General features: G+C 51.2%; 1 protein-coding gene across 1 annotated transcript; it reads left to right on the top strand.

The window, feature by feature from the left end:
• The first annotated feature begins 239 nt into the window (after positions 1-239).
• SOX10 (SRY-box transcription factor 10) lies at positions 240-9,524 on the top strand. The gene is made up of 4 exons (XM_042838090.1): positions 240-370; positions 1,444-1,872; positions 6,488-6,753; positions 7,065-9,524. The coding sequence occupies exons 2-4, from the start codon at positions 1,463-1,465 to the stop codon at positions 7,772-7,774; spliced, it is 1,386 nt and encodes a 461-aa protein (XP_042694024.1). The 5' UTR covers positions 240-370; positions 1,444-1,462; the 3' UTR covers positions 7,775-9,524.
• Positions 9,525-10,159: the final 635 nt, after the last annotated feature.

Consider the following 10,159-nt stretch of genomic DNA (forward strand, 5'->3'; position numbering starts at 1 on the left):
TTCACATCCTTCCCTGTGCCCAGCAAATCCAGTCCCCTGGGGTTAAGCTCTCTATCCCTACTGGGGGAAAGCAGTGAATGCTGAGTTGGAGTGGGGGGCTGCAGCATCCCCTCCTCACCAGTCCTGACTGTGTCCTGGCTCTGAGCAATGCTTGGCTCCACCTTCCACCCTTCCCTCCCCCGGTGCTAAGCAGCAAAGCCAGCAAGAGGCATCCAGCCGGGGCATTAGTAAAAACCAAGCCTCCCTCCAGGAATGGCACTTGCCTGAGCACCTCCCCGGCAGCACGCCCCACAGCCGGAGGGAGAACAGGGGGGCACTGGGACAAGAGCTGCAGCCTTCACAGGGTTTGCTGCCCGCACCAGCCAGCAACGTAAGTTTTCCTACCTGAGCTCACTGGCATGCACATTTATTTTTTGTACTTTCTGCCACTTTTTCAGTTTCCTCAGCGAAGATTCATGTCATCCCTTGAAAGTGGAGTGACAGCAGCCTTTGCTCCGCATTGACTTTTGCAGCTAAACAACAGGCATGCTTTTTTGTAACTTCCTATTTTTTCTTTCTTTCTTTCTTTCCTCCTTTTAACTTCTGTCTAGGGGAGAGATGTTGTGGGGAAGGAGGGGCTTTATTTTTAGAGCTTTTATTTTTTTCAAATCAGGGGACAGCGATGCTGTGGCAGGGACTTACAGAGGTGACTGCAGACAGTGAGAGAGGAGGGGTGCACAGGGTGGGCAGCTCAGGTCCTGGGCTTCTCTTCAAGTTGAACTATGTGTGTGTTTGCATCTGGATATGAAGGTGCATATGTATATGTATACACATACTCATATGTACATATACATATACAAGGATGTGTTTGGGGACACGAAGCAGATGTGATTTAGGTCTTTGCTCCAAGAGCAGCAAGCACTGGCGTGTCACGCTGGCACTTTCTCCTACTACTTCTGGGGTTCTGGAGGTGGCTAGGAAATGGGAGATCTGTCCCTTTGGTTCATCCCCCATGGAGATCTGCAAGCAGGCAGGATCTCTGTGAGGTCCCCAGAACCCCCTGTCCTGCATGGTTAGAGCGGTTGCAGGCATGGGTTGATGGTTGGACTAGATGATCTTAGGGGTCACTCCAACCTTTATGATTCTATGATTCTATGATTTTTTGGCACGGCTGGGCAGCTGCCACCGTCCCCTCTGCACATGCCAGTTCGGGACATTTGCAGAGATAAGAGCTCCCGATGGACCAGGGCCCTGACCCATCCCCACCCCCATCGATCACGGGTTTTGCGGTGTGCACGGCTATTGCTTTGCTTGCGCTTTTATCAAGCAGCCCCTGTCTCGTGGTCTGCTCTTCGGAGTGTGGAGTCCCAGTCGGATTTGGTGGCTGCTTTTCCTTTTCTCTATTTTCCTTTTTCTTTTTTCCTTTCTTTCCTTTGTTTTTCTCTTCCTCCCTTCCCTCCCCAGTGAGAAGAAGGAAGCGACCATGGCTGATGACCAAGACCTGTCGGAGGTGGAGATGAGCCCAGTGGGTTCTGAAGACCATCACTGCCTCTCGCCGGGACCATCCATGGCGTCGGACAACTCTCCACACCTCACCGGCTCTGGAAATGGGGAGATGGGCAAGGTCAAGAAGGAGCAGCAAGACTCGGAGGCGGATGACGACAAGTTCCCTGTCTGCATCCGTGAGGCGGTCAGCCAGGTGCTGAGCGGCTATGACTGGACCCTGGTACCCATGCCTGTTCGGGTCAATGGAAGTAACAAGAGCAAACCCCACGTCAAGAGGCCCATGAACGCCTTCATGGTCTGGGCGCAGGCTGCCCGGAGGAAATTGGCTGACCAGTATCCGCACCTCCACAATGCTGAGCTCAGTAAGACCCTGGGGAAGCTCTGGAGGTAAGAGAGGGTGTGTGAGGGTGTCCTGGTGATGAGGAGAAAAGATGGGGATGGGGAGGAAGGAGGGGGTGTCTCTTGTGCCACTGCTTCCTTACTGGAAGATGCCCACAGGAGGCACAGCCAGCAGCTAGGAGAATGGGGAAGAGTACCCTGTATATGTAGTGAAAGCTTCCTCAGCAGAGCTCACCTCCATCCCAAATGGAGCTCACACTTTTCTTTTTCACCTGTTTCCCTCTGATTTTCTCTGTTGTTTCTGATCATGACACTTATCCTGGTCCTCTCATACTTGATGGTCAGGGGAAATCTTGTCTCCTTGGCTCACCCTCTGCTGGGCAAACTTATGCATGAACAGAATCTGGTCTGAACCCCATCAACCATAATTCACCTGTGGCTGCCCCAGGATCATTTGACCTTGGGTCCCACACTAGCAGGGGAAACTTTTGAGCAATGCCAGTCTCCCATCTGATCCCCCCTCCCATCCTTCCCAACGTGGTCCTGGTATTGGCAGGCTGTGCAAGTGCAGTGAGGTTATCAGAGGGGAAAGATAGGCAAGGAGAGACCCTGTATAGTGTGGCTTATGAGTGCCATGATGGCCAACCACTTTCTCCTCATGAGGCTGTCTATAACAGTAATGCCATCAACCTGTTAAACTTTCTGCTGCTAGCCCCCCACAGTGTCACCCCCTTGCCTTGTACCAACCAACGCACATCATGGCCATCAGCCCACTGTGAGGGGACTCTCATTCCCTTTTCTGCCCTGGCAGCACTGTATGAGAGGAAGATTTGTGCTTCTGATGGGCCACAAGACATTTTTCCAAAACATGCCGTGGCCAGCAGGTCTCCTCCTGACTCCAAACCTCCTGGTGCACAAGGAAGAACTGGGCCCTTAGGCACTGTTTTCTCCCTGTGCTGCATCCACTTGTTTACCCCAGCCCACGAATGTGTTCTATAACTCAAGCAAGGGGATTTCTTTAGGTAGTCAAAGGCAAACATCTCTGATGCTTTTTCACTTCATCCTACTTTGTTCCCCACTGCTTTTCCTTTCCTCTACCCCATTTGCTGCTCCATCCTTGGGCTCTGCTACTAGCCTCTGACCTCAAGTGAAGCTTGGACCCGCAGCTCTCAGGTCTGGACGGCTCTTTCCCCTTCACTCTGGTAGCCCACTGGTTTTGTCTATCCCTCCCAGCATCTGTTGTCCCCATCAGGGACAGCCGTTCCCCCCCAGCCACACCTTGGTGTCCTCTTCCATTTGTTTCTTTATGAACCGATCACCTTCTTCATACTTTGCCCCCATTTCTCTGCTTCCCAGCACCTTCTGGTGCTGTCCAAATCTACCCTGTTTTGTTCCCAAAGTGTTATTTCAAGATATTTTTCCTTTACTGGGACACAGCTCCTTCCCACATCTTTGCTGCTAGGGCAAATGCAGCTCTCCAAGCTGTGCCAGCCCATACGAGACTGTACTGACTGGGTTTTGGGTATTGCTACAGGGCTGGCATCTGAGCTAGCCAGGATGGCACACGTGTGCACTTCTGTGGGGCTAGGGACAAGAATCAGCCAACCAAAGCCCAAGGAATCGGTCCTGAAGGTTACCAGGGCTGCAGCCCTGAGCCAGGATTCTCAGCCATAGTGCAGTTGGGTTGCTTTCCATAGGTTCCTCATGCACTGAAGGTATACTGTCTGTGAATCAGTGTGGGTGACAAATTCTATTTCCACGTAGGCTGCTGCGAGCTTATACAATTAGGGGCTGCATTAGCAGTGCAGGGAATGAGAGCTGGTGAGCACAGAGACTGCCTGCAGACCTTTAAGCCAAGTGCCAGTGATCGGCGATTGGTAGGGATGGCAGAGCCTGGAAAATCCTCTTAAAGACTCGTCCAGTATCCTAGTAGTATGCTTGCTGCATCCCTACCGTGTGGACAAACGTCTCCTGAGGAAGTTGAAGGGGAAGGAGTTATGGTCCCCTTCACCTTCCTCAGTCTGCCCACTTAGGATGCAAAGGATGCAGACGAAGAAGTGAGTGTGCTAAAATGGAGGGTGAGGGCAAGGAGAGGAGGAGGGGAAGGGAGGGTTTCCATGCTTGATGAAAGCTCGCCTTGGCTGCTTTCCTTCCCTGGGGCAGGTTAGGAGCAGCTCTCAAATGGAGGCAGGCTGCTGAAAATGTCGGTGTGATGTGACTCTAAGCCAACACGCCGGCCAGCAACAACTCTGGAGCCAAAACCAGACGGGAGTTGGGAAGAAGGGGTACAGTGGAGCTGAGGGGAGCAGCACGGAGAGCCTATGAAGAGATCTTTGTATGGGTGTGGCAGCTCCCTCATTTCCTGCACCTCACCAAGGCAAAGAGCCAGGGATGGGGTCATGCCCATGAGCTCCAGGGCTGTGGACGTGTAGGACCAACCATCCCTGGCCGTGCACCAGGAGATCCCATCCCCACCGCCCTGACTCATTGGCAGCTGAGCCCTGGGATGGGGTCAGGCTGTGGCAGCGCGGCATGATGCCAAGTGGTGGAAGGGAAAGATGGGAAAGATGGGAGGGAGGACTTTGGCTCCTCTTTCTCCTCCAGAGTGGGGTGCCAAAGGGGTGAGTGCTCGGTGTTGGGCTGAGTGGAGGTGGTTGTGTTAAGCCCCATGAGGGCTTTGCTCCGTGATCCATATGTTCTCTGCCCATGCGAGATTCCTTTGCATTGTCGATGGAGGAGTGTGGGGGGCAGAGGGGGAGGGCAGGAAACAAGTGAAATCCAAATCCCCCAAATCTCCTGGCCTTTGCCTGCTCGCACCAGTTTCACTTTGCTAAAGCCGATTTGAGCTCTGATCCCAGTGAGAGGGAGGAGGGAGCAGGTAGGCTGGGGAAGGAGAAGACAAAGGCACAGGGAGTAGACTTCCCGCTGTCCTGCTGGCAGCGCTGCCAGCAGGCTGCTGGCCAGAAGAGAGGAGGTGAGGAGTCCAGGCACCAACAGAGGGCAGGCAGCTGGCTTCTGAGCAGACTCAAGTGACTTTTTCCAGGAGGCAGATACGCAAGGCTGAGCTTCGGTCTCCTGCTCATCTCCTCTGTCCAACATCCAGCCTCTTCCTCCAAGCGGTACCTATGTAAAATGAGACCTTCCATTTCCAGCCATCTTATTAGTTTTAGCACTACCTGTGTTGGGAGTAAAGAAGCCTGAGCCCAGCTGCCATGTAGAGAAGTGTTGTAAGGGTGCAGTTTGCCTCCATTCTCTCCTTTCATAGAATCATAGAATACCCTGAGTTGGAAGGGACCCATAAAGGACCATCGAGTCCAACTGCTGCTTCCACACAGGACCACCCAAAAATTAGACCATATGTCTGAGAGTATTGTCCAGACACTTCTTGTACTCCAGTAAGATTGGTGCCGTGAGCATTCCCCTGAGAAACCTGTTCCAGGGCCTGATCGCCTTATGGTGAAGAACCTTTTCCTGATATCCAACTGGACTGTCTCTTCTTTGTCTCCATGGAGAAGGGTTGTTTTCAAGGATGAGGTGAAGTTGTCTCCCAGTCCTCAATGCCTTGGACAGGCTGTCCTTTCGACACCATGGAGGGCAGATTGGAGCAGCACTGGCAGAGGGATTAGAGCCCTCCTGGAGCTGTGAGCATGGTGTAGAGTGGTGGGAGGGGAAGAGAAAAGCTGGTGTTGGATTCACAGTGGCTCAGTTGCTTTAAGCTGCAGGATTAAGGAGGTGGAGGAATGCAGTGTGCGGCCGTGACCTTCTCAGGCCGCCTGGAGTGAACCCAGGTCAGCACTGTAATGGGCTGCAGACCGCCACACACCTGACTGATGGGCAGAAGGTGCTCAAAAACCAGTCGCTGGCTGCTGAAGCCTTTCATCCTCCTCTGCAGCTCTACCTGCGTACTCCTCCTCTCTCACCTTCAATTTTTCAGATCAATCCAGGTCTTTCTATCTATGACAACGCTTTCAATTGATCAGAATAAGTTACATTTTAAGCTAAAGACTTAAGGAGTACCAAGATGCTGGCTCATCCCCATCCCCAGGCAATTCTTTTGTTGGGAGAAAAAAAGGGGTAAGCATCTCATAAATGTGAAATATTTTGCCATTTGTGTGCCCAGCAGTAGTTCGACGAGACGGGTCCCTTTTGAGAGCGCTGCTCTCTGAGCAGAAGTAGGATGACTTTGAGTCACAAGAATATTTGAGGGGAAAATGGTAAAATTAAACTCAAGTGTTTCCAAGTGGAGATCTGTTAGAGCCTTGAGCAATGAAGCTGTCTTCTCTGAGCTGTCCTGTCCGCATGTTGCATGGTTTCTTTGGAGATCCTATCTTACCCACAGGAGCTCATGATCAGGCAGGAGAACAGAGAAGGACCTCACATTTGTACATCTTTTATCCAGAGACCATGATTCATCTATTTCTACAAGGTCTAGTGACACAGAATTTGTATTTTTTTGCAGTAAGAAGAGCTGGATATTTGTGCTTCAACCTACAGCTGCCAACACCAATCACTGTCATTTGTGCTCAGTAGAGCCATAAATTTTCCTTTGGGGTTGAAACTAAAAGATAAGTTAGTTTGTTGAGCTTAATTGGGATACTGTGATTCTTTTTCTGACATTCCTGCCCCTCTCCTTCCCCTGTTTTTTACCATTTTGGCCCTGCAGGCTGCTGAACGAAAGCGATAAGCGTCCTTTTATTGAAGAGGCCGAGCGGCTGAGGATGCAGCACAAGAAGGACCACCCCGACTACAAATACCAGCCACGGAGGCGGAAAAATGGCAAGGCCACGCAGGGCGAGGGCGAGGGCCAGGTGGAGGGGGAGGCTGGCGGGGCTGCTGCTATCCAGGCTCACTACAAGAACACCCATCTGGACCACAGGCATCCTGGGGAAGGGTCACCCATGTCCGATGGGCACCCGGAGCACTCTTCAGGTGAGTCCCATGGCTCCATGAACAAACTGGTAGGTGACAACAATCTGGGAAGCTCAAGAAAACAAGCCATCACCTTAGGGATATGTCTCACATTGCTCATGACCTGACAAACACTGTTGGAGTCAGTGGTATAGTGACAGGCGCTGGTTTCCAGAGCACTTGCATTCCTCCGGTCAGGTTGGATAGATATCATTCCTTACCTATCATGGCTTACTGGGAGGAGCAGAGTTGATGTGTGCTGCCATCCAGGTGTAAAGCAGTAACTCAATTCTTGTCTTTCTTTTCTCCTCAAAATGTTTTTCACACCACAGGTCAGAGCCACGGCCCTCCCACTCCTCCCACCACCCCTAAGACCGAGCTGCAGGCAGGCAAAGCTGACTCCAAGCGAGAAGGGCGTTCCCTAGGGGAAGGGGGAAAGCCGCACATTGACTTCGGCAACGTGGACATCGGGGAGATCAGCCATGAAGTGATGTCCAACATGGAGACCTTTGATGTCAACGAATTCGACCAATACCTGCCACCCAACGGACACGCCGGCCACCCAGGCCATGTTGGGGGCTACGCAGCGGCCGCTGGCTATGGTCTTGGGAGCGCCCTGGCTGCGGCCAGTGGACACTCAGCCTGGATCTCCAAGCAGCATGGAGTCTCCTTGTCCGCCACCACATCACCAGTGGTGGACTCCAAGGCCCAGGTGAAAACGGAGGGGTCTGCCCCTGGAGGTCATTACACCGATCAACCCTCCACCTCCCAGATAGCTTACACATCCCTGAGTCTGCCCCACTACGGTTCGGCCTTTCCCTCCATCTCCAGGCCCCAGTTTGACTATCCTGATCACCAGCCCTCGGGACCCTACTACAGCCACTCCAGCCAAGCCTCCGGCCTCTACTCTGCCTTCTCCTATATGGGACCTTCCCAGCGTCCTCTTTACACTGCCATCTCTGACCCCACACCCTCCGTGCCACAGTCTCATAGTCCCACACATTGGGAACAGCCTGTGTATACGACTCTCTCCAGACCATAGGGAATGGGGAACAGTGACCAAAGCAGCGACGGAAAGGCTCCGAAGAATCCGCACAGGCAGAAGAGCCTCCGAACTCCGAGGTCACTCAGTGCCACCATCCAGCCACCAGAACCCACTGAGTATCTGGAAGCGCCTTTCCTGACCCCGGCTATCGCTGGCTCACCCGCCTACAGGAAGGTTTTTCGTCCTTTCGCCCTGTACCGATTTCACGCAGGCCACACAACTGGCTTGCAACACCTTATTGGCCTTCTAGATGAGGAAGACTCAAGACATGGAGTGACGGGTCTGTGGTGGGCTTCGTTGTGCGCACCCTGGACTGTAAGAGGAGAGAGACTGTCCTTTCCTTCCCCTCCTCAACCTCCTCCAGCAAATTAGCAAGTGTTTCCAAAAGGCCTCTTGTCAAAACTCTTTGTCAGCTGCTGCGGGTGAAGGGTGCTTGCTCAGCCTTGGTGAACATGTCATGGGAGGAGGAGTTGGGAGGACGGCATGGCCGGCTTCCTTGCATCAGTGTTGTGCAGCAGTCCTGCCTAAGATTCACACATGCATGAATCTTGATCCCTGCTGGAAGACCAACTTATGCTTGCCTCCCTGCTGATTTCCACAGCTGCACGCTATAGCTTTTCTCCCCACCTCTTCCCTCTGTCCCATCTGTTTAATCCCATACTCCTTCCTGCATGGATTTTATAAGGCTTGACTGAACAGTGCGGAGGGTTCAGGAACGCACTGTCAGCCTTAGCCTCATATCATAGCCTGTATGTGTGTATGCGTGTTTGTGTAAGGAGTTGAGGAGAGGTGGGGAAGGATCTGTGAATCATTCAGGTGCTGTGGGTGAATCCTCTCTTCTTGCAATTTAATTTCTATCGTTCACTTGTGATTCAGATTTCTGGGCATCTCAGTCCTTCCCAATCTCTTCAGTATCCCAACAATCTCTCAGCAAACCAGGTCCTTGCTCCTCCAGCATTTGACTGTGTCTGCTGAAAACGTGAAGGCACCAAGAAAGCTACGATGCACTTGCCAACACCCAGACGTAGTTGCAATAATCCAATACTCGCTCTGAGCACTGCTCCAAACTCAGGCCAATGGAGTGTACATCGCTGCTCATTTGTTCATCACGTTATCGCAATCTGTCAGCACCTCCCTCCTACTTTTGCTCAGGATGGAAAGATACTCTTGTGGATATAAGCAAGGTAGATATGCACCCAATATTGGATGACTACAAAGAAAAAAACACTACTTATGTGCAGAACTCATTTTCACCTCTGGGTTTCAAGCTGGAAACAAGCAGCTCTTGCAGTCAGATCGACCCTTTTTGTTCAGCCCATCTCCTGAGGACAACCTACTTAATTCTCCTCTGTCACCTCCAGGACTGGGTGGTGCGTTCTGCCAGGGAGTGAACTGGCCAAGAAGCTGCTGCAGGAAAAAGTGACTCCTGACAACTGATCACAGAGATGTGTTGTGGGACCTCCTAACGGGTAATTCAGTCTAGAAAGATAAAATACTTCAACCGAACGTGGACTGTGATTCGTGTCACTGTTTCCCTCCGTTGATATGATGTCAGATGTCCTTCCCACCTCCTTTAGCTATGGATGACTTCTTGTGGTGTCTGAAGAGATCACATAGAATGTTTGTTCCCTGAACGCATGTAACCTATTTGAGCCCTGTCCTCTTATTTATGCAAGTAGCACCTTCCTCCCCCTGCTCCCTTTTCCCAGTCTCTATGCTGCCCTAGCACCATTAACTCTGCATTAAACATATGGAATAATAAACTTAAAAGTTTCATTTTCATGTCTCTGGATTATTTTTTTTTTCACCTCTTTCTTGAAAGTCTCTGATTTTTCCCTCCAGTAAATATGTCACGTCACCACACCATCACACAGATCCCATGAATGGCTCTCCTTGGCCCATCATTCAGAGGACACAGCCACAGCTTCAACTGGCTTACTGTGCTCTTTCATGGAGACGAAACTCACCTGTTCATAAGCCAGCTCCAGTCATTTCTTCCATGGGTTGCTGTTCCTGAGCAAAAACTCAGGCCATGCCATGAAGAAAAGCACTACTTCGCATTGTACTTCACCCAAGAATTTCTGTATCTTCATTATTAATTATCTACAGGAGTGCAGAGTTTCTCCTCTCAGTTCCTCATCTCTAGATGATACTGTGATGTATTGATCTCTGATGTATTTTGGAAAGCAACCATTTGTTTCTTTGTAGAAACTCAACTCCTCTTGTTTTCCAGAGGTAAGAACATAAATACACACATAGAGAGTATGGTCGAGAATAGAGGTATGTAACCTATTGTTGAAAGAAAACATGTTGGTCATCAGATCCTACGAGTTCTGAAGAGTTGAGGAAAGAATACGTGCAGGGGATATTGGTCTGCTTGAG

The sequence above is a fragment of the Centrocercus urophasianus genome, unplaced genomic scaffold, assembly GCF_019232065.1.
Source record: "Centrocercus urophasianus isolate 14NV4802_14NV808 unplaced genomic scaffold, USGS_Curo_1.0 seq_73, whole genome shotgun sequence".
NCBI classification, from domain to species: domain Eukaryota; kingdom Metazoa; phylum Chordata; class Aves; order Galliformes; family Phasianidae; genus Centrocercus; species Centrocercus urophasianus.

Bases quoted from the DNA above. Each gene is read 5' to 3' on its own strand.
- SOX10 (XM_042838090.1), top strand. From the start codon at position 1,463: ATGGCTGATGACCAAGACCTGTCGGAGGTGGAGATGAGCCCAGTGGGT. The intron at 1,873-6,487 runs GTAAGAGAGGGT...TTGGCCCTGCAG, and splicing joins ACCCTGGGGAAGCTCTGGAG to GCTGCTGAACGAAAGCGATA. The intron at 6,754-7,064 runs GTGAGTCCCATG...TTCACACCACAG, and splicing joins GCACCCGGAGCACTCTTCAG to GTCAGAGCCACGGCCCTCCC.